The sequence below is a fragment of the Amblyraja radiata genome, chromosome 36, assembly GCF_010909765.2.
Source record: "Amblyraja radiata isolate CabotCenter1 chromosome 36, sAmbRad1.1.pri, whole genome shotgun sequence".
Classification (NCBI taxonomy): Eukaryota; Metazoa; Chordata; class Chondrichthyes; order Rajiformes; family Rajidae; genus Amblyraja; species Amblyraja radiata.
In genome coordinates this window covers 15,275,685-15,300,454 of record NC_045991.1, presented here as the reverse complement: position 1 = coordinate 15,300,454, position 24,770 = coordinate 15,275,685, and the positions used below count along the sequence as shown (strand labels likewise).

The 24,770-nt window shown below is 45.5% G+C and overlaps 1 protein-coding gene and 1 long non-coding RNA gene across 2 annotated transcripts in view; both read left to right on the top strand.

Moving 5' to 3' along the window:
- The first annotated feature begins 766 nt into the window (after nt 1-766).
- On the top strand, nt 767-3,755 carry LOC116966245. Its single transcript, XR_004409937.1, has 3 exons — nt 767-822; nt 913-1,008; nt 3,535-3,755. It is a non-coding gene; the product is annotated as an uncharacterized LOC116966245 (long non-coding RNA).
- A 7,284-nt stretch (nt 3,756-11,039) lies between these two features.
- LOC116966235 (E3 ubiquitin-protein ligase TRIM39-like) overlaps nt 11,040-24,770 on the top strand; it is a 121,508-nt gene continuing 107,777 nt past the window's right edge. Inside the window, exons 1-3 of the mRNA XM_033012381.1 lie at nt 11,040-11,154; nt 11,373-11,395; nt 11,495-11,613. Of these exons, the coding sequence (XP_032868272.1) occupies nt 11,134-11,154; nt 11,373-11,395; nt 11,495-11,613 (163 nt within the window). The 5' untranslated portion in view covers nt 11,040-11,133. The remainder of the gene's footprint in view (nt 11,155-11,372; nt 11,396-11,494; nt 11,614-24,770) is intronic.

Below are 24,770 nucleotides of genomic sequence, written 5' to 3'. Positions count from 1 at the left end.
CAATGGTAAGTGCCTACCTGCAGTTCATGGCGTGTACTCCAGTTGGAGTAGCGTAGCAACAGTACGGGTCATGGGTCGTGACCCGACTGCCGTGAAACCTCCCTATATAAATAAATGTGACTTGACTTGACTTGATTGAACCTGTGGCCCCCTAAATCCCAATGTTTTTCTGTGCCCCCCTGAAATTTGCCATGGTATGGCCCCAGGTTGGGAATCACTGTCCTAGAGAATCTTTGGTTGGAAGTGGCCAGGACACCTTCACACTGAACACTTGCAGCCGAATAACATGCATTGCCCGGGACGGCAGCGAGCGCAGTGGACACACGCGGTAATGCGGTGGCAACTCGCTGTAATGCAGGGATTCAGCAACTACACGTCAGTGAAAACATATTGAACCAGGGAGATAATAAAATGGCTGCGAAACGCCCGGCCGGGAGTTGGACCGAGGAGGTAGTTTGTCCCATCTGCCTGGATTTCTTCACCGATCCGGTGGCGCTGGACTGCGGGCACAACTTCTGCCGCTCCTGTATCACACAGAGTTGGGACAGGGAGGGGAGAAACTCCTGCCCGGAATGCAGAGAGAATTCTGCAAACCGCACCCTCAGGGTGAATCGGGCCTTGGTTAGACTGTCTGAGAAAGCTCGAACACTGAGCCTGAATCTCAAAGCGAAGAAAAGCAAACTTCAGTGCGAGAAACATCAGGAAGAACTGAAGCTGTTTTGTAAAACTGACAAGAAACTGATCTGTTTGATTTGTGCAACTGCGCGGGAACACAAGTCTCACAGCTTAACGCTGATAGAAGAAGCAATTGAATTCTACAAGGTAAAACCAAATCACTTTTGATCACATCATTGTCTAATCTTTTCTTCCTTGTCTGACATTTTTATTCTCTGATCTGAAACCCAACCCCAGGAACAGGTGAAATCTTCTTTCGAATCTCTCACAGAAATGGAATCAGAGATCCAGAAAATGGAGCAGGAACAGAAAAAGAGCATTTCTGGAGTTCAGGTGAGGCTTTGTGCTATCGATTTAATGATCTTGTGTGGATTTGATGCAGTGATGTGTGCAATAATTTGGGAGAGAGGGATGGGAGGAGTGGGAGAGGGGTGAGGAGAGGGAGATGGAGAGGGGGAGGATAGAGTGGTGGGGGAGGGGAGGAGAGAGGGGAGAGGGAGACAGGTGTGGGGAGATGGGGTACCACCATGAGGTACCATCTCCAGTTTAAATTCCATTTGGAATATTTTGGAGGACCAAGAAACCAAGAATCAAAAACCTTTATAGAACTCAGTAGTTGAGAGCCAGAACTCTTGGTAGAGGTTGAGCAGCCAAGGACTTTACTCCCTGGACCACAGCAGTCTGTGGCAGGTGTATAATATCATGAAATGAAATGATATGTTGGATGGTCAACCTCGTACCCTTAGTATGGGGATCGAGAATGTGGAGCATTTTGGTTTTAGCTGAGAGGGAAAAGATTTAAAATGAATGTGAATGACAACTGTGGAAGTACTAGGGTACATGGAACGAGCTGCCAGATGAGGTAGCATACTCGGGTACCGTAACAACATTTAAAATATATTCAAACAAATTTGCGGAGAGCACCGTTTTAGAACTGTCTTGGCCAAATGCGGACAAGTGGAACTAGTGCAGATGGTCGGTATCTAACACTTTTTCATAATTGAGCTGACGGTCCCATGGGAGGAGGCTGTGGATGAGGCTTATGAAAGGAAAAAGCTTTGATATTCAAACCTTGTAGCAGAGGAGAGAGGTTGGAGTGTAAGGGTGTGTCCAGTGGCGGTGGGGTGCAGGGGCTTTGTAGCCAGTTCCACCACAAGGCTCCTGAGGGAAGTAGGAGTCAGAGGGCAGGCACAAAGGAGGGCAAGAAAAGAACTTGCCAATGCTGCCGAACGGAGCAGTCACTGGCTGTGGCTGAAGAGGATAGATGCTGTCTGGGCTGCCACGTGACCATTTAGAGACCACCAATAAGACACACACCCAGGTCTGATCACCCTGCGGTGGGCCTGCCTCGACTGAGGATGTCTTGTGATAAAAGGCCGAAACACCCAGTGACGTTGAGGTACACAACTGAAGATGTGTCTGATTGTTACCAAATTCACTTGGTGGTCATACCCATGAATGTCAATTGTAGTGAAAATCTTAGGGATTGTAACACCCAGTCCTACTAATCAATCTTGCTGTGTGACTCTATGAAGTCTGTCATTCTAAGTGGTGCTGGTGTCTGCTACTTCTGATGACCTGGTTCTGTCCACTGAGGGTTAATGGACACATGAAATGGAATAGGCTGCAGGGAATTATACTGGGGAAATGGGAATTATTTGATTGTGCGTTACTTTCACATAATATTTCATAATTATCAAGACGAGTACTTAAATTGCCAAGGTAATGAAAGCTATGGATTAAATACATGTAAATGGGATTAGTGTAGATACGTACAGAGCCCAGCATGGACATGTTGGGCCGAATGGCATATTTCTGCACTCCAGAACTCGACATTGATTAGCTGATTGTCACATTCCATGTCATGAGGAAACACGGCAGAGTGACACATTATATATATTTTTTAAATTTAATTTTATTATTTATTTCGAACAGAATAAAAGAATAAAAAGCAAATGTGAAACAGCATACAAAAAAACAAAACAAGAATATTTATAAAGTGTCATAAACAATATCTATAAATAAATGAAATCATATGTGTCCGAAAAGCAGCAGGAAGAAGCCAAAGCTTATTAATTCCCACCCCTTATTCAACTGCTTGTAATTATCTTATACAAATGTAGCTGCTATATGTACACCATATGTACACCATCCACTATATGTACACCAAATTAGTTACATTTGAATACTAATCAAATATTTACAATGCCATTCAAAAAAGGGAAATAAAATAAAAAACCCGCATATACTATACAGTATCTTAGTCATATATACAACCCATCACTCTATAATCACCCTTCCCAATACAATCAGTATAACAAATATCCCACTCACCTATCCTCATTCCAATACCCCTTTAAACAAGTGTTTTTGTACATCTTTTTAAACTGATTGCTATGCACATACTTTTAAGAGTTGTTCTGTTTAAGAGTTTTTTTAAATTATGTTCCCCTCTCAAATTATACCCACCCTGTCTTTCCATAAACAGTTTTTGTATATTTCTTGGAAGTAAATTATTTCTTGCTTTGTACATGATTTGCGCAGTCTTAAATTTAACCAGATCAGTGAACTTCAGTGTATGTGACTTTAAGAATAATAAATTGGTATGTTCAAGATATCCAACGTTATTGATAATTCTTATTGCTGTTTTTTGTAATGTGCATAACGGCTGTAGGTTGGTTTTGTAGGTGTTAACCCCTATCTCCACACAGTAACTCAGATATGGCAATATGAGTGTATTATATAGAGTATGTAATAATTTGTGGTCCAGAATGTGTCTTGATTTTCCCAATTTTGCTATAGACTTTGCCAGTTTTGCTTTGACGTGGTTTATATTGATTTGCATCTTTCATCTGACAGGAAGAGTCACACAACCTTCAGTCACTGATCACATCCCAGTTTGCTGAACTGCACCAGATTCTCACTGAGAAAGAGCAGCGTTACTCGGAGATGTCCGGGAAGAAGAGGTGAAGATTGTATAAACAATGGAGAAAAATCTTCAAGAGATTCAAGAGAATTTAAATTCCATTCAGGAGGAACTCTCAAAATTACAGGGACAGATAGACCACAAGGACGGTGTGATATTTCTGAAGGTGAGGGGTTACACTACAGTTGGCAAAGTGAAAGTGCACAGTAACAAAATGGTGGGTTAAATTTCTGAAATAAATGCTGCATTTACCAGTATTTCAGTACTAGGTCAATGTTCCATCTGTCGAACTACTCACCACATCCGACAATAATGCCCCAAATTCCAGGAAACTTCATGTATTTATCCTACTTCAACTTAAATTTATCTGCAATATTGTCTTCAGGCCACCCTGTGAGTTCCACATTCTTTTTACTGTTATTCTTGTAGAATTTATTAAAGGCCATCATACATTTCAGGTTTTATTTTTCTTCTCCCCATAAGTAGTGACAATATTTCCAACCCCCACACATTTAAATCTGCCGCTGATCTTAAAATGTTCCATCACATTATCTCTGACATGTTACAATAAAAGACAAATGGTGCAGGAGTAGGCCCTTCGAGCCATTAAATATGATCATGTCTGATCATCCACAATCAGTACCCCATTCCTGCCTTCTCCACATATCCCCGGACTCCGTTATCATTAAGAGCTCTATCAAACTCTCTCTTGAAAGCATCCAGAGAATTGGCCTCCACTGCCTTCTGAGGTAGATCATTCCACAGATTCACAACTCGGTGTGAAATGTTTTTCCTCATCTCTAAATGGCCTATGCCTTATTCTTGAACCGTGGCCCCTGGTTCTGGATTCCCTGAACATCAGGAACATGTTTCCTGCCTCTAGCGTGTCAAATTCCTTAATAATCCTATATGTTTCAATAAGATCACCTTCCATCCTAAATTCCAGACTATACAAGCCCAGCTGCTCCATTCTATCAATATATGACAGTCCCGCCATCCCGGGAATTAACCTTGTGGACCTAAGCTGCACTCCCTCAATAGCAAGAATGCCCTTCCTCAAATTTGGAGACCAAAACTGCACACAATACTCCAGGTTTGGTCTCACTTCAGTCTAGTACAACTGCAGAAGGACCTCTTTGCTCCTGTACTCAATTCCTCTAGTTTTGAAGCCCAACATGCCATTAGCTTACTTCACTGCCTGCTGGACCTGTGTGCTTACTTTCAGTGACTGATGAACAAGGACCCCCAGATCTCTTTGTACTTCCCCTTTCCCCAATGACACCATTCAGACAATCTGCCTTCCTGTTCTTGTCACCAAGGTGGATAACCTCACATTTATCCACATTAAACTGCATCTGCCATGCATCTGCCCACTCACCCAACCTGTCCCAAGTCCCTCTGCATCCTCATGGCATCCTCCTCACAGTTCACACTGTCACCCAGCTTTGCGTCATCTGCAAATTTGCTCATGTTACTTTGAATCCCTTCATCTTAATCATGAATGTATATTGTAAATAGCTGCAGTCCCAGCACCGAGCTTTGCGGTACGCCACTAGTCACTGTCTGCCATTCTGAAAGGGACCCGTTAATCCCTCCTCTTTGTTTCCTATCTGCCAACCAATTTTTTATCCATGTCAGTACCCTACCCCCAATATCATGTGCTGTAATTTTGCCCACTAATCTCCTATGTGGGATCTTATCAAATGCTTTATGAAAGTCCAGGTACACTACATCCACTGGCTTTCCCTTGTCCATTTTCCTAGTTACACCCTCATAAAATTCCAGATTAGTCAAGCATGAATTCCCCTTGGTAAATCCATGCTGAATCAGACCGATCCTGTTACTGCTATCCAAATGTGCCGCTATTTCATCTGTTATAATTGACTCCAGCATCTTCCCCACCACTGATGTCAGGCTAACTGGTCTATAATTCCCTGATTTCTCTCTCCCGTCTTTCTTAAAATGTGGGGTAACATTCGCGACCCTCCAATCCACAGAATTTGATCCTGAATGTGTAGAACATTGGGAAATGATTACCAATGCATCCATGAATTCTAGAGCCACTTCCTTAAGTACCCTGGGATGCAGACCATCAGGCCCTGGTGATTTATCAGCCTTCAGTCCCATCAGTCTACCCAACACCATTTCCTGCCCAATGTGAATTTCCTTCAGTTCCTCTGTCACCCTAGGTCCTCTGGCCACTAGTACATCAGGGAGATTGTATGTGTCTTCCTTCAGGTAGATGGTACAGGAGCCTGAAGACTGCAACAACCAGGTTCAGGAATAGCTACTTCCCCACAGCCATCAGGCTATTAAACCTGGCTCGGACAAAACTCTGATTGTTAATAACCACTTTCTGTTATTTGCACTTTATCAGTTTATTTATTCATGTGTGTATATATGTACATTATGGTGTATGGACACACTTATCTGTTTTGTAGTAAATGCCTACTGTGTTCTGTGTGCTTAAGCAAAGCAAGAATTAGGGACACATGACAATAAACTCACTTGAACTTGAACTTGAAGACAGATCCAAAGTACCTGTTCAACTCATCTGCCATTTCTTTGTTCCCTATAATAAATTCACCTGTTACAGTCTGCGTTCTTGGCTAGCTTACCTTTGTACCTTATCTTCCCCCACCCCCTCCCCCCCCTGTATTACCTTTTTAGTTATCTTTTGTTGCCCTTTAAAAGTTTCCCAATCCTCACTCAGGCATCCCGCTCATCTTTGTTACGTTATACTTCTCTTTTATTTTTATACTGTCCTGGTCTTCCCTTGTCAGCCATGGTCGCCCCTTACTCCCCTTGGAATCTTTCTTCCTCTTTGGAATGAACTGATCCTGCACCTTCTGTATTATTCCCAGAAATACCTGCCATTGTTGTTCCACTGTCATCCCTGCTGGGGTATCTTGCCAGTCAACTTTGGCCAGCTCCTCCCTCATGGCTCCATGGTCCCCTTTGTTCAACTGTAATACTGACACTTCCGATATTCCCTTCTCATTCTCAAATTGTAGATTAAAACTTATCATATTATGGTCATTATCTCCTAATGGCTCCTTTACCTCGAGTTCCCTTATCAAATCCAGTTCATTACACAATACTAAATCCAGAATTGCCTTCTCCCTAGCAGGCTCCAGTACAAGATGCTTTAGGAATCCATGACGGAGGTACTCCACAAACTCCCATTCTTGGGGTCCAGCACCAACCTGATTTTCCCAATCTACCTGCATGTTGGGCAAGAGTGACCATAATATGGTTGAGTTCTTCATTAGGATGGAGAGTGACATTGTTAATTCAGAAACAAGGGTCCTGAACTTAAAGAAAGGTGACTTTGAGGGTATGAGACGTGAATTGGCCAAGATTCTTAAAGGGTTGACGGTGGATATGCAATGGAAGGCATTTAAAAACTGCATGGATGAACTACAACAAGTGTTCATCCCAGTTTGGCAAAAGAATAAATCCGGGAAAGTAGTGCATCTGTGGATAAAAAGGGAAACAGGGATAGTATCAAAACAAAAGAGGAAGCCTACAAATTAGACAGAACAAGCAGCCTACCAGAGGACCGGGAGAAATTCAGAGTCCAGCAGAGGAGGCCAAAAGACAAATTAGGAAAGGGAAAATAGATTATGAAAGAAAACTGGCAGGGAACATAAAAACTGACTGCAAAGGTTTTTATAGATATGTCAAGAGGAAAAGATTAGTTAAAACAAATGTAGGTCCCTTGCAGTCAGAAACAGGCGAATTGATCATGGGGAACAAGGACATGGCAGACCAATTGAATAATTACTTTGGTTCTGTCTTCACTAAGGAAGACATAAATAATCTTCCGGAAATAGCAAGGGACCGGGGGTTAAATGAGATGGAGGAACAGAGTGAAATCCAGGTTAGCCGGGAAGTGGTGTTAGGTAAATTGAATGGATTAAAGGCCGATAAATCCCCAGGGCCGGTTAAGTTGCATCCCAGAGTACTTAAGGAAGTAGCCGCAGAAATAGTGGATGCATTAGTGATAATTTTTCAAAACACTTTAGATTCTGGAGTAGTTCCTGAGGATTGGAGGGTAGCTAATGTAACCCCACTTTTTAAAAAGGGAGGGAGAGAGAAAACGTGGAATTAGAGACCAGTTAGTCTAACGTCGGTTGTGGGGAAAATTCTGGAGTCAGGTATTAAAGATGGGATAGCAGCACATTTGGAAAGTGGTGAGTTCATTGGACAAAGTCAGCATGGATTTATGAAAGGTAAATCATGTCTGACGAATCTTATAGAATTTTTCGAGGATGTAACTAGTAGAGTGGATAAGGGAGAACCAGTGGATGTGTTATATCTGGACTTTCAGAAGGCTTTCGACAAGGTCCCACATAAGAGATTAGTATACAAACTTAAAGCACATGGTATTGGGGGTTCAGTATTGATGTGGATAGAGAACTGGCTGGCAGACAGGAAGCAAAGAGTAGGAGTAAACGGGTCCTTTTCAGAATGGCAGGCAGTGACTAGTGGTGTACCGCAAGGCTCAGTGCTGGGACCCCAGCTATTTACAATATATATTAATGATCTGGATGAGGGAATTGAATGCAACATCTCCAAGTTTGCGGATGACACGAAGCTGGGGGGCAGTGTTAGCTGTGAGGAGGATGCTAGGAGGCTGCAAGGTGACTTGGATAGGTTGGGTGAGTGGGCAAAGGCATGGCAGATGCAGTATAATGTGGATAAATGTGAGGTTATCCACTTTGGTGGCAAAAACAGAAAAGTAGACTGAATGGTGGCCGATTAGGAAAAGGGGAGATGCAACGAGACCTGGGTGTCATGGTACACCAGTCATTGAAAGTAGGAATGCAGGTGCAGCAGGCAGTGAAGAAAGCAAATGGTATGTTAGCATTCATAGCAAAAGGATTTGAGTATCAGAGCAGGAAGGTTCTACTGCAGTTGTACAGGGTCTTGGTGAGACCACACCTGGAGTATTGCGTACAGTTTTGGTCTCCTAATCTGAGGAAAGACATTCCTTAAATTAAACAGTAACAAAACAGAATTTCTCCCCATTGGCTCCAAATCAACACTTACCAAAATTAACAACAAACCCATTCTCACTATTGACGGCACCACTGTCTCCCCATCTCCTCAGGCCCGCAACCTTGGTGTGATCTTTGACTCAACCCTCTCCCTTGAGCCTCACATCCGCCATGTTGTCAAAACCTCCTTCTTTCACCTCCTCAACATCGCCAAAATCAGACCCTCTCTCACACCCCCCGCTGCTGAAAGACTCATCCATGCCTTCATCTCCTCCCGACTGGACTACTGTAACTCTCTTCTCTTTGGCATTAATTCCAGCAACATCAACCGACTCCAACTGGTCCAGAATGCAGCCGCCCGACTCATTACCCACACCAAATCCTGGCACCACATTACCCCAGTCCTCAAAGAACTTCACTGGCTTCCCATTTCCCACCAGATCATCTACAAAATCCTGGTCCTCACCTACAAAGCCCTCAACCACTTGCCCCCCCCCCCCCTTATCTCACTGACCTCCTCTCCCCCTACCAACCCTCACGGTCCCTCAGATCCATTTCAGCCGGTCTCCTCTCCATTCTGAAATCCAACCTCTGCACTTTTGGAGACAGAGCCTTCTCCAGGGCAGCTCCCAGGCTCTGGAACTCCCTCCCACAATTGATCCGAACTTCTGAGTCCCTCACCCTCTTCCAGTCCCGCCTCAAGACCCATCTCTTCACCTCTGCATACCCTTAGTCCCATGTCCTCCTCCCCTTTGCATCTCTGTCTTACTGCTCTATTTTGTTTTGTTCTTGACTCACCTTGTAAAGCGACTTTGAGTCCTTGAAAAGCGCTATACAAATAAAATGTATTATTATTATTATTATTCTTGCCATAGAGGGAGTACAGAGAAGGTTCACCAGACTGATTCCTGGGATGGCAGGACTTTCATATGAGGAAAGACTGGATAGACTCGGCTTGTACACGTTGGAATTCAGAAGACTGAGGGGGGATCTTATAGAAACGTACAAAATTCTTAAGGGGTTGGACAGGCTAGATGCAGGAAGATTATTCCCGATGTTGGTGAAGTCCAGAACTAGGGGTCACAGATTAAGGATAAGAGGGAAGACTTTTAGGACCGAGATGAGGAAATCATTTTTTACACAGAGAGTGGTGAATCTGTGGAATTCTCTGCCACAGAAGGGAGTTGAGTCCAGTTCATTGGCTATATTTAAGAGGGAGTTAGATGTGGCCCTTGTGGCTAAAGGGATCAGGGGGTATGGAGAGAAGGCAGGGATGGGATACTGAGTTGGATGATCAGCCATGATCATATCAAATTGCGGTGCAGGCTCGAAGGGCCGAATGGCCTACTCCTGCACCTATTTTCTATGTTTCTATGTTGAAATCTCCCATAACAACCGTAGCATTAGCTTTGGGACATTTTGCGACCAATTTTAACTCTTGATTCATCTTGCACCCTATATCCAGGCTACTATTTGGGTGACTGTAGATAAGTCCCATTAGGGTCTTTTTACCTTTACAATTCTTCAGTTCTATCCATACTGACTATACATCTCCTGATTCTATATCACTCCGTGCTGGGGACTGAATTTCATTCCTCGCCAACAGAGCTACCCCACCCCCTCTGCCCACCTGTCTGTCTTTTCGAAAGGACGTATACCCTTGAATATTCAATTCCCAGCCCTGGTCCTCTTGCAGCCATGTCTCTGTAATTCCCACAACAAATTTCTAACTGAGCCTCAAGCTCATCCACTTTATTTCTTATACTTCGTGCATTCATAATAATAATAATAATAATATATTTTATTGTCATTGCACATAAGCACAACTAGATTTGGTATGCAGCTTCCATCCGATGTCATAACTTGAATAACTAATACAATTTAGATATCCCGAGAACATGGTTTGTAAAAGAATAGAAAATAGTCAAAACAGTTCAAACAGACTAAAGTGCAGATGTGTCTGTGCGACGTGACCATCCGAGGGAGACAGTCCAGGGGGGATGGGGGGCACTCAGCAGGGCTGGTTCAGAGTCGCTATAGCTCTGGGAATGAAGCTGTTCCTGAGTCTGGAGGTTCGGGCGTAGAAGGCCTTGTAACGTTTGCCGGAGAGAAGTAGTTCGAACAGTCCGTTACAGCGGTGTGAGGAGTCTTTATGGATGCTGACGGACTTCCTGAGGCACCGTGTGTGGTAGATGCCCTCCAAGGCTGGTAGCAGTGTCCCAATAATCTTCTGCACTCTGTGGAAGACGCTCCTCTCTGCCTCCGTGCAGCTGAGATACCACACAGAGATGCCATACGTTAATATGCTCTGTGGTGCAGCGGTAGAAGGTTGTCAGCAGCGTCCTTGTCATAGATAAAACTTTTAATCCATTACTCCCCGCACCATTCACATTGATGCCCATTTCACTTGGCTTTACTCCCCTATCCCTTCCTGGGCGTTCTGCCCCGTTAATTCTGGTGTCTTCTCTTTTCTTTTACTCTCTTTCCCTTGTATCTCCATTTTGTCCTCCCTTCTCCAGATAAAATCCCATGACCTGCCCGGTCTTACTCGTAAGTTGCATACTCGCAGTTATTTTCATCGACATTCCTAATACTCTCTCCCCCGTGTTCGATGTCTCTACGACAATATCCACTTACTGTCTGTGTGACAGCGACAAAGCGTTGGGAATTCTCAGAGGGTATTTTGTAGCAATCTAGTGAAATACCCGCCGTCGGGATCATGACGATCCATCTCAGTCTATTGAGATTTGTGTTTTTATTTATTTCAGGAGGAAGCTGGTCGCAAGAGCAGGTAGGACATGCGTTTGACTGAAACAATGTACGTTTTTACAGTACCGCTCAAAAAAAACAGCTAATGCTCAGTTTCTAACCAGCTGTTAAATATTTGCAGGGTTATTGATGAAACCAAACCAATGTTGGTGGTAGATAGCGCGTTGCCCATTGAAAAGTATGATCGCACCCTTTTCTACAACATAGCATTGAGCGAAACATCTGATATCATCAAACGAGGTAAAACTGATACCTTTTCCATTGATCTTTTTTAAGACATCTTTATGCAATACTTATATGTGAAGATTAATGGTATTAATGGACTCTGGGGGGAAGTATCACAAAGACAAAGCAAAGATTGTTTGCATTTGAACAGATCCTTGTTCCTGGGAGAATGAGGTTGCTGTGCTGGGTGAAATTCCGTAGACTAGGCCTGTGTACTCGAGGGTTCAGGTGTATTAGAGGAGAATTCAGTGAAACACAAAGTCCTTACACGGCTCAGTGGGCTGGATGCAGGGAGGATGTTTCCCCTGTCTGAGGGGGTCTGGAGCCAGCGGAAACCCTCTGAATGTGAGCTGCACCATTTAGGACAGAGACAAGAAGACATTACTGCATGCTGAGACTAGGCAACCTTTAGAATTCACTGCACACCCGGTGGCTGTGCATAATCAGTCATTCAGCGCTCTTGGAGCCAGAGAGCCATGATTGTACATTACAGAATCAGGCCATTGGGCCCATCACCTCCATGTCCACCCTTTTCCCCAGCCACACAAATCCCATTTGCCCACATTAGAACCATATTAGTCTGAAGAAGGGTTTTTGGCCCGAAACGTTGCCTATTTCCTTCGCTCCATAGATGCTGCTGCACCCGCTGAGTTTCTCCAACATTTTTGTGTACCTTAGTCTACACCTCGTTTGCCAAATCGCAATGCCTCTTAAATATAGTGGTTACATCTGATTTCACCACCTCCTATGGCAAAATATTCCAGGTATTAACAACCATTGCTGTTCATTTTATGTTTTCATGGCTTTGATGTGAATGTAGGAGGTGTGACTACTAAGTTTGTGGAGAATGGGTAATGTTGGGGATAGCAAGGTAGTCTGTCAAAGTCTGCAGAAGGATATAGGCTCGATCATCGAAACCTTATTGTCATGCAGGGATATCAATACCGGAGGTTGCAGGTGGTTGCCGGAGGTTGCAGGTAGGGAGACTGACAAAAACCTCCGGGAACCGCACGGAAACCTTGGGCAAAGTCTCCAGAAGTTTCCGTTCAGGTTTCCTAAGTGGGACAGGGGCATAAGTCTCTTTGAAGAGCAGCCACGAATGGCAACTGAAATGCAGGAGTCAATTTGTAGACAGGAACACACAAAAGGAGTTTAAAAAGATGCTATACAGTGCGAAGTGATTTGGGTTTATTTCAATTGTAGTATTAGAAGCACCAAGCACAGAATTTATATAAATTTTTCTATTCAGTTCTTGTGAATGTTACTGGTGATGCGAATTATCCAAATTCAACATCAGGGTATTAAGTGTATGTTGTATTAATCTACAAACCTACAATATTGTAAGTGGTTAAGAAGTGTTTAAGATGGAACTGCAGATGCTGGAAAATCGAAGGGACACAAAAATGCTGGAGAAACGCAGCGGGTGCAGCAGCATCTATGGAGGGAAGGAAATAGGCAACGTTTTGGGCCGAAACCCTGAGGCTAAAACCAAGTTTAAATGATCTATCACACCAAGGGGGAGGGGGGGGGGGTGTAAAATGACCCTATCTGCTGACCTATGACCTATAAATGAACAATTATCTGCTGCCTTGGGTCTACCAGACACCCTAAATGGACCCTTGGACCCATCTAGGCTAGCCTAGATATTAAAGATACCAGTTAAAACCAGGTTTAGATGGTCAATTATAGCCTTGGAAATACAAAATCACCCATTGCCTTGGTCCTACCAGATTCCCCAAATAGTCCCTGAATTGCCTAACTGGGGGGAGTTGAGGGTTTGATAGGCACAAGGGATCCACACCCCACCCCTCTCCACCCCCTCTCTCCCCAGTTCCTCCACCCCCCCCCCTCTTCCCACCACCTCTCTCGCTTTCTCTGCCACGGGGAGGGGGTAGAGAGGGAGGGGGAGGGGGTAGAGGCAGCAGCTACCGGTCATGAAGCACAAGCCTCCCCATCGGGCACCGGGCCCAAGCTAGGCTGCCGGCATCGTAGACCAGAGCGAGGACCGCAGCGCTCGGAGGGCCGAAAAACAGCAGAGGGCTGGCAGGGAACTCACCAGCGTGACAGTCTACAACTCTGTCAGTTTCACCACCTCCAACGTGACTTCACCACTGGCCCCATCTTCCCATCTCCCCACATGTCTGCCTTCCGCAAAGACCGCACCCTCCGTAACTAAAAATGTTGATCTATTCGTAAGAAATTGATAGATGTTTAGATCTGGTAATTGAATTTTGTAATTAGCTAGAATTAGGTAACTAACTAATTATATGCTTTAATTTCAATTCATCAAGTAAGATTGTTTCATATTTGTTTCAGAATGCTTCAATCTATAATAACTGAACATTTATTTTAGTTCTCTTAATTTTTAAGAAAGTTATGGCCATTTGACTGTCCTCGATCACAGCTTTTGTGTTAAGTCAATGGAAAAGCAATAGGGAACAAAATGCTAATTTCCGAGTATGAAAATGGACACATATTCTTATAGAAACTTACAAAATTCTTAAGGGGTTGGACAGGCTAGATGCAGGAAGATTATTCCCGATGTTGGGGAAGTCCAGAACTAGTGGTCACAGTTTAAGGATAAGAGGGAAGCCTTTTAGGACCGAGATGAGAAAATCATTTTTTACGCAGAGACTGGTGAATCTGTAGAATTCTCTGCCACAGAAGGTAATTGAGGCCAGTTCATTGGCTATATTTAAGATATGGCCCTTGTGGCTAAAGGGATCAGGGCGGTATGGAGAGAAGGCAGGGATGGGATACTGAGTTGGATGATCACCATGATCATATCGAATGGCGGTGCAGGCTCGAAGGGCCGAATGGCCTACTCCTGCACCTATTTTCTATGTCTATGTTTCTATGACTTTTTTTAATACTGAAGATATGAAAGTGAATTAGGTGACAAATTAAACTTCTTTTTTTGCTTTATCTATTGGGATAAATTGCAGACTTGATTTTAAAAATCTCAAAAATTTGTAACATCGCTTGATGGGGGCACGCACATTGAATTCTCCCAATTTTGTTAGCCCTTGCTGTCTCCTCCCCTTCCTACCTCTCCTTCAGCCCTCTGACTGTCTCCTCCTCCTTTATCCGCTATTCTCCCCGCCCCCCACCAGTCTGAAGAAGGGTTTCGGCCTGAAACCTTGCCCATTTCCTTCGCTGCCTAGATGCTGCTGCACCCGCTGCGTTTCTCCAGCATTTTTGTCTCCCTTCGATTTTCCAGCATCTGCAGTTCCTTCTTAAACAAATAACATTCACCAAAGATCCTATAGCTCCGAGATGGGATCTTTGCTGCCGCATGGAGTCAGTCGCATACAGGTGGGACAGGCCTCGTAAACACTGCCTCGTTAACCTGCCGTCACTCATGAGCGCGCTCCAGTTAAAGCTCCATTCACAAAATCATTTGTTCTCTCTGACGTCACCGGGCCGCCCACTGACGCGTGATTGGCCGGTCCAGAGCACTATTACCCGCCCAATGACGCGTGATTGGCCGCCCGTGATCACGATGGCCCGCCCGCTGACGCGTGATTGGTCGGCCCAGATCTGGATGGCCCGCCCCCTTAAGCGTGATTGGTCGGTCCAGATCACTATGATCCGCCCCCGGATGCGTGATTGGCCGGCTGAGATCATGATGGCCCGCCCACTGTCGCGTGATTGGTCGGTCCAGATCACCATGTCCCGCCCACTGACGCGTGATTGGTCGGCCCAGACCAGGATAGCCCGCCCCCCCCCCCCCCCCTGCTGACCGCGTGATTGGCCCGCGCCATCCCTTCTCTCCAGGGATCTCAAGTCAAGTCAAGTTTATTCGTCACATACACAGACCCAGAGATGTGCAGTGAAATGAAAAGTGGCAAATGCTCGCGGACTTTGTGCAAAAAGACAAACAACCAAACAAACTATAAACACAATCATAAACACACACATATTATTTTACATATTAAATATTGGAAGGAAAAACGTTCAGTAAAGTTAGTCCCTGGTAAGATAGGAGTTTACAGTCCGAATGGCCTCTGGGAAGAAACTCCTTCTCAACCTCTCCATTGGCTATTTCCATGCCTGACCTGTTCCGCTGAGTTATAGACCCAGAGACAGACAAAACAAACAAACAACCGTGCAAGCTATTCATTCACACATGGTCAGTATCTGTACATTTAATAGTGTTATTTATTCATGCGGTGACTTCGACTTCATCACCTATCGTTCCAGAGAGTACTCGTGGGAAAACGTTAAAACGCGTGCAAAGGTTGTAATTTGTCTGTACACAAAAAAGCTGGAGAAACTCAGCGGATGCAGCAGCATCTCTAATGAGCGAAGGAAATAGCCAACGTTTCGGGCCGAAACCCTTCTTTACTCTGATGGTGGGTGGGGTGCGGGGAGAAGAAAGGAAAAGGGAGGAGGAGGAGCCCGAAGGCTGAGGGAGAAATAGGAAGGGGAGGAGACAGCAAGGGCTAACAGAATTGGGAGCATTCAATGTTCATGCCCCCAGGATGCAGACTCCCCAAGCGGAATATGAGGTGCTGCTCCTCCAATTTCCGCTGGTGCTCGCTCTGGCCATGGAGGAGACCCAGGACAGAGAGGTCGGATACGGAATAGGAGGTGGAGTTGAAGTGCTGAGCCACCGGGAGGTCAGGTTGGTTAATGCGGACCGAGCCGAGGTGGTCGGCGAAACGATTGCCAAGCCTACGCTTGGTCTCAGACTCTGCACAATAACATCACTTCAATACCAGACACTGCAATGAAGAAGGGGCCTCGTCCCGAAACGTCACCCATTCCATCTCTCCAGAGATGATGCTTGTCCCGCTGAGTTACTCCAGCTTTTTGTGTCTATCTGCAGTTCCTTCTTATACGCTCGATTTTTATTTAATAATCTCATGTGTAAACTTGAATTCAATGATTCAATTATACTCTATTGTCACGTGTACCTCGTGACTGTGGGATTATTTTCTTTTGCATGCAATCCGGTAAAATACAGACCTCGCCTCCTCCAAGGCCAGAGTGAGTCCCACCGCAAATTGGAGGAGCAGCACCTCATATTTCACTTGCGTAGTTTGCACCCCAGCGGTATGAACATTGACTTCTCCAATTTCAGGTAGTCCTTGCTGGCCTCTCCCCTTCCAAGCTCTCTCACATCCCACTGTCTCCGCCTCTTCCTTTCTTCTCCCCCCCCTCCCCCACCCCCTCCCCCACCCCCATTCCAGTCTGAAGAATGGTGATAACATCACTTCAATACCAGACACAATAACATCACTTCAATACCAGGCACTGTAATGAAGAAGGGGTCTCGACCCTAAACGTCAACCATTCGTTCTCTCCAGAGATGCTGCCTCACCCGCTGAGTTTCTCCAGCATTTTTGTATACCTTCAATTTTTCCAGCATCTGCAGTTCTTTCTCAAACAATCATACTCTATTGTTCAATGTACCTCGGATCAGTGAAATGCCTTGTTTTTGCCAGCAATCCGGTAAAATACAGATCTGACCTGGGCGGTAAAGTGGGCGCCGACTAGGTTGCGAGAAGTTCATGGAACAGTCTATATTTCCCCGCAGCGGCGAACCAGGCCCCGCCGCACCAGGCAGCAGGCGCCACCCGCGCCGGCTCCCCCTTTGTTCTCGGCTGCCCCCCGCCCGGTTGCTCTCGGCTTGAAATGATTCAGGGCTATTTTCCCAGCGTGGAAAAGTCAATGACGGGACGCCATAGGTTTTAGTACAGTACGGGGATCTTTCAAGGAGATGTGCGGGGCATGTTTTATCACACAGGGTGGTGGGTGCCTGGAACGCGCCGCTGGAGTGGTGGTCGAGGCACATACGGAGGAGGCATTGCAGTCTGATGTGGGCTGAAGGAACTGTTCTGGTTCTATGTGGCCCTCAACAAAACCGACAGGTTCATTAGAGCTCCCATTCTCAGCTCCTTACCCACAACCATTAGATTCTTGAACCGACCTGTACTGCCTGCGTTTGGCCCCCATACCTCTAACCTGTCCTATCAATGTACCTGTCTAAATGCTTCTGAAACGTTACGATAGTGCCCGCCTCATATACCTCCTCCAGCAGCTCATTCCATACACCTACCACCCATTGTGTGAACAAAGTTACCCCTCAGGTTTCTATTAAACCTTTCCACCTTCACCTTAACCCTATGTCCTCTGGTACTTGATGCCCCTCCTCTGGGCAAGGGGCTCTGTGCGACTACCCGATCTGTACCTCTCATGATTTTTTTACATCTCTTCTAAGATCATCCCTCATCATGGAAAAGCAGCCAACATAATCAAATACTTGTTCTACCCCGGTCATTCATTCTTCTCACTGTTCTTGTCGGGCAGAAGGTACAGAATCTTACCAGCCTCAGGAACAGCCTCCTTCCCTCTGTTATCAGGCTTCTGAATGATCCTTCCATAAGCTAGACATTGTGTATTGAAGGGACTGTTCCTGTGCAGTATTGATGACGTCTTGTTTTCTCTGTTGAGCGGCAGTGCAAGGTTGATTTTCTGACCAGTGGAGCTTACTTTACTTTAGAGATACAGCATGGAAGTAGGCCCTTCGGCCCACCGAGTCCACATCGACCACCGATCACCAATTAACACTTGGTCTCTGTTATCCCACCTTCCCGTTCACTCCCAACATACTTGGGGCAATTTACAGAGGGCCAATTACCCTACAAACCCGCATGTCTTTTGAATGTGGGAGAAAACCGGAGCACCCGGAGGAAACCCACGCGGTCACAGGCAGAATGTGCACGCTGCGAACAGTGAACATGGTCAGGATCGAACCCGGGTCTCTGGCCCCGTGAGGCAGCGGTTCAATCTGCTGCTCCATATTACCTCAGAAATATTAACCCTTCCCTCTCCAGATACTGTACACTGCCCGACCTGCTGAATGCCGACAACGCTTTCTGTATTTTTGTTGGCATTTTATGGTCAGACTCATGTTCCAATCACCCATTTAACTGGAACAACTTTAGTTTAAGGGAATGAAATTTACCCGAAGCTGATTACAAATGACATCGGCTTTCTGGTCAGGGCTGTGATTGACGGGGCTGAGCTCCGCCTCCCCTCAGCCTTGCCCCGCCCCTTTAATTGATTGTTCCACAGCTCCGGGCTCCCCCGGGTCCTAAAGCCCGTCCACACGTTGTTGTCCAGCCTGACTTACCTCCTCTGGCAGCTTGTTCCATTTCCCCACGACCTTCTGTGTGGAAATATTGTTCCTCAGGTTCCGATTAAATCTTGCACCTCTCACCACAAACCTGTGTCCTCTAGTTCTCGACTCCACTACTCCGGGTAAAAGACTGTGCATTCACCCTATCCATTCACCTCTTGATCCCATGAACTTCAGCCTCCAGCGCTCCAATTAATTACTGCAGGGCGTCAGCAGTTTCAGCGAATGGGAATGCGTTTTGAACCAGGAAGTGGAGGTTAAAATGGCTGCGAAAGACCCGGTCGAGAGTTTAACCGAGGAGGCAGTTTGTCCCATCTGCCTGGATTTCTTCACCGATCCGGTATCACTGGAGTGTGGGCACAACTTCTGCCGCTCCTGCATCACACAGAGTTGGGACAGGGAGGGGAGAAACTCCTGCCCGGAATGTAGAGAGGAGTTTACAGACCGCACCCTCAGGGTGAGTCGGGCCTTGGCGAGACTGTCTGAGAAAGCTCGAACACTGAGCCTGAATCGGACAGAGAAGGAAAGTAAACTTCAGTGCGAGGAACATCAGGAAGAACTGAAGCTGTTTTGTGAAACTGACAAGAAGCTGATCTGTGTGATTTGTGCAGCTGGGCGGGAACACAAGTCTCACCGCTTCATGCCGGTTAAAGAAGCTGTTGAAACCTACAAGGTAAAAGCAAACCGATTTTGATCGCATCATTGTTTCATTCCATCTTTATAATCTAACACTTTTATTCTCTGATTTTCAATCACAATCCCAGGATCAGACGAAATCTTCCATCCAGTCTCTTACAAAAAAGAAATCAGGGATCCAGCGAATGGAGCAGCAACAGAAACAGAAGATTTCTGGAGTTCTGGTGAGGCTTTTAAGTTTAGATTTCCTGATCTTGTGTAGATTTGATCCCTGTGATGCGTGTAATAATAGGGCAGCGCAGTGACACAAGTAGTGCTGCTGTCTCCTAGTTCTGGTGAGCGGGTTCGATCCTGACCTCGGGTGCTGCCCGTGTGGTTCATGCCTTCTCCCTGTGACCGCGTCGGATTCCTTCCACGTCCCCAATACACGCTGGTTCAATGGTCAATCGGTGACTGTTATAATCCCAGGGAAAATGGGTGGTGGATGGATAAATGGGAATTAATGGGCAGGTGAAAAGGAACAGGCAGCAGGGAATTGTATTGGGGGGTAGAGGATTGATGGGTTATAACATTACCCTCACGACATTTCGTGAAGTCTGAAGAAGGGTCTCAAGCATCACCCGCTGACTTCCTCCAGCATTTTTGTCTACATTAGACAAACTATTGAATTGCCAAAGCTAATAAATGCATTTCGTTGTCTCTGTACTGTACACTGACAATGACAATTAAAATTGAATCTGAATCTAAATTAAATTGAATCTGAATCTAAAACATGCACAGGCCAAATGTCACCGTTAAAGTCGTGAGGAAACACAACCAGTGACATTATATATTAATCTTCACCTTTTATTTCATAGGAACAGTCACACAACCTTCAGTCCAAGATCACATCCCAGTATGCTGAACTGCACCAGATTCTCACTGAGAAAGAGCAGCACACACTGGCAGATATCCGGGAGGAAGAGAGGAAGATTCTAAATACAATGGAGACAAATCTTGGAAACATTCAAGAGAATTTAGAATCCATTCAGGAGGAACTCTTAAAGTTGCAGCAACAGATGGATCAAAAAGACAGTGTGGTGTTTCTGAAGGTGAGGGGTTACACTACAGTTTGGTGAAGTGAAAGTGCAGTCACAAAATGGTGGGTGACATTTCAGAAATAAATGCTGCATTTACCAGTAATTGAGAACTGGGTAAATGTTTAATCTGTTCCAGCTGTTGTTGTTCCCAAACTAATTGGCCTCCCGTATAATCTATGGGATCTCAGGAATGCCTGGCCGGAATGTAGAGAGGTGTTTGTATTCTGTAGCATTTGGAACAACGACGGGTGATCCTATATCTGATCCCAAGGACCACGAATGGACAGAGGGCAGTAAATCTCTGGGATTCTCCTACCAAGAGACGCTGAGAGGGGCACAGCTTAAGGATAAGGGGGAAATCCTTTAAAACCGAGATGAGAAAAACTTTTTTCACACAGAAAGTGGAGAATCTCTGGAACTCTCTGCCACAGAGGGTAGTTGAGGCCAGATCATTGGCTATATTTAAGAGGGAGTTAGATGTGGCCCTTGTGGCTAAAGGGATCAGAGGGTATGGAGAGAAGGCAGGTACGGGATACTGAGTTGGATGATCAGCCAGGATCATATTGAATGGCGGTGCAGGCTCGAAGGGCCGAATGGCCTACTCCTGCACCTAATTTCTATGTTTGTATGTAAGACGTATTTAAACCAGAAACAGATACATTTTTGAAAATTCGGGGGATTGTAATTGAAGGGAATGGGGCAAAGAGGAGTTCAGTCCTGGGCTAGATCAGCCATGACCACATTGTGGGGATTAACATTGAAATCTAAAATGTGGCGCACACATCATCTATATCCGGTTCCCATCAGCAGTGGGTGGTCACCTTGAGGGAATTTGCTCTGTTTGTTTTGTCCACCTTGTTTCACCATAGAATGACATCCCATTCTACATAGACAGGCCATTTGGCCCATCCTATCCAGTCAAGATTTCTGCTCCACTCATCATCCCTCCTATCTATTCTCCACACCCGGTAACTATATCCCAAATTCCATGAGCCCTAATGTGTTTACCCAACTGTTAATCCTGGCTAAATTGGACCAGCCAGGACTTCAAAATGGGGTTCAGTTTCAGGGTTTGCTGGGAGATTTGGTCAAATTGGAATTGCTCTCTGGGACAGGCTGCAAGAGATGCCAGGAAGTCTGGAACTTAGATACAATTTGCAAGCAAAGAATGGGAAGCCTTGCAAATCCTGTCAATCTGGTACTAAATGCATAGAATGGATTGGATGGCTGCAAACCAGACATATATCTTGTAAATAGCTTGTAAATAATGTTGCAGAGTCTGACTCTGATAAGTGTTGATTGGATGGGGTGTTGAGCCTTGTCTGAGAGTTCTGTTCATCAGGGTAAATGTTTCCAAGTTGACTTCATCTTGAAGTCGGTTGTGAATGCAATGTATTGAATTGTTGTATCATTGGGTTAGGGAAATGCCTGTTATGTATGGGGTTAATCGATATTTGTAATTGGGTGATTAAGAGACAAACCCCGTGTGGTTCGGCCCCTCGAGTTTGCGGGGCATATAAAAGTCCCTGGTCACGAGGCTCAGGGCCCATCTTCTGGAAGAGCGCTCAGGACCAGGTACCCTTGTGGAGTGACTCTGTCTGTGCGAGGCCTAGAGGGCTTGAACAGATAGACGCAGGGATCGAACCCACGGTGGGATAGGTACAGTGTGTGATCTGTGAATCGCTTTTGGTAGAATACAATTAATTGATTCAAGTGCTTGATTCAGTGCTTTTACTGACACTAGACTGGGGGGAAGCTTAGAACCGAGCAATTATCACCGCTTGCATTTCAATTTATCTCTGCTGTTGGCTTCAGTCCATCCAATGCAAGTGAGGTCCATGTTCTCATGACTGCATTCCTTTAGGTATTTATTGAAGACCACGTTACATTTCAACTTTGATTATTGGTCTCCCCTTCGATTTGAGATATTATTTAATCCCCACACATTTAAATCCACCGATAATATTAAATTCCCTCTCATCATTCCTGAAAACGTCTACAGATGAAATCCCATGACCTGCCCAGTCTTTTCATTAAGTTCCATCCTCTCAGTTATGACGTCATGCTCATGAACATTCCTTGTGCTTTCCCCCATCGTTCTACATCTCTGCGACAATATCCGCTTTCTCTCTGCATGTCAGTGGTGATAAGAGTTGGGAAATGGGAATTATCAGAGGGTTGTAGAAATTTGGTGAAATTCCCGCTGTCGGGATGAGGACGGTCCATCTCAGTCAATTGAGATTTGTGTTTTATTTCTTTCAGGAGGAAGCTGGTCGCAAGCGAAGGTAGGACATTGTCTTGACGGAAACAGTGTAAGTGTTTTGTGGAACACCTTAACACATTTCTAATGCCCAGTTTATAAACAGCTGTTCATTATTTGCAGGGTTCGTGATGAAGCCAAACCACTGTCGGTGGTAGATGAAGCCTTGCCGATTGCAAAGTTTAATTGCCCTGTTTCGTTCAACACGGCATTCAAAGAAACATCTGATGACTTCAAGCAAGGTAAAGCTTGTACCTTTTCCATTATTCTTGTTTCTGACATCTTTAAGCAATACCTAGATGAAAACATTAATGGTCTTTTGGATGAAGGGAAATTGGAGATACCTCTAAACCCATCAGCTGGGAAGCATCATAGTCAGACGTTCACACTCATGCTTTGGGTGAAATACGGTGGCTATTCACCCTATCTGTGCACCTTATATAGAAATTTTATATTAGAACTGCTATTATATAGATTTGGGAGCAACATCAGCAGGAGATAAGCAAGAGATACGACTGATTGGCTCTAGCCCGAGTGGGAGGAGAGAAGTGAGTCAGAGGGGTGAAAACAGTTGAAAAGTAGAAGCCAAGCACAGGCAGACTACTCAGAACTGCTGTAGTTTTGGGAGCAACAGCAGCAGGAGTTTAGCAAGAGATACGACTGATTGGCTCTAGCCCGAGTGGGAGGAGAGAAGTGAGTCAGTGCCGGGAAAACAGTGGAAAACGGAGGAATTTAGTTTGTAAATTGGTAAATCAGGCAATTTATCAGTCAATTTAAGCAAGACGGCTCTTAGCGAGCGGCAGTGAGTGAGCGGCCTTGTGAGGGAAGTGTGAGTCTTTGGCTCGAGAGTCTTCTGAGGGGAGGAGACCACGCAATACGCTTGAGAGGTAGAGACGAAAGTAGGAGATGTCAGGCAAGCTGATTCAGTGAGATGCTTGCAGTATGTGGGAGGTCAAGGACACCGCTGGTGCCTCTGGCTGCTACAAATGCGAGAAGTGCATCCAGGTAGAGCTCCAGAAGGGCCGTGTTGGGGAACTGGAGAAGCAAGTGGATGACCACCGGTTCGTCCGAGAAACGGAGTCGTTCCTCGCCAAGTCCTACAGTACGATTGTTACACCTAAGGTACTGGAAGAGAGAAGGTGGGAGACAGTGAGAAAGGGAGGGAAGCATGGAATGCCAACGTCCCCGGGTGTTGTACCTCTTGTGAACAGGTTCACCCGCTTAGAAGCTGTTGGGACAGAAGACGTGTTTACACTGAGCGGCGGACTGGCTTGCGATGCGAATAGGGCTGTTGAGCCAAAACCAAAAAGGCCTAAGGCAGGCAACGCCATTGTAGCAGGAAGACTCCATTGTGAGAGGTGCGGACAGGGGTTTCTGCGGCAACAGACGGGATGCGAGGATGGTGTGCTGCCTTCCTGGTGCCAGGATCCAGGATGTCATGGACAGAGTGCAGAAAATCCTCAAGGGCGAAGGTGAACATCCGGAAATGGTAGTGCATGTCGGCACAAACGATGTCGGAAAGAAGGGGATGAATATTCTGCAGCGTGACTTTAGAGAGCTCAGAAAAATGCTGAAAAGCAGGACCTCCAGGGTTGTTATCTCCGGTTTGCTTCCAGTTCCTCGTGCTGGCGAGAGCAGGAACAGGGAGATACGGGTCCTGAACGTGTGGCTGAGGAACTGGTGCACGGGGCAGGGATTTAGATTCTTAGATCACTGGGATCTGTTTTGGGGTAAGGGGGAACTGTACAAAAGGGACGGATTGCATCTTAACAGGTGTGGGACCAGCATTCTGGCAGGCAGGCTTGCCACTGCTACACGGGTGGTTTTAAACTGAATAAGGGGGGTGGGGTATCGAATGGGATAGTGGAGGATGGAGTTAAAGGGAAAGGGTTTCTTAAATGTGTGAGCGTAGAGACAGAGGGGTGTAAAATAGTAAGATTAAACGAGAACTTACCAGTTTGAAGTTTGATCTGTATTTTATGAGGAGGAACGTTGAGGGAATACGTGAAGAACCCGCTTCCAACGCATGCGTTTCATTCTTCAAAGCAGC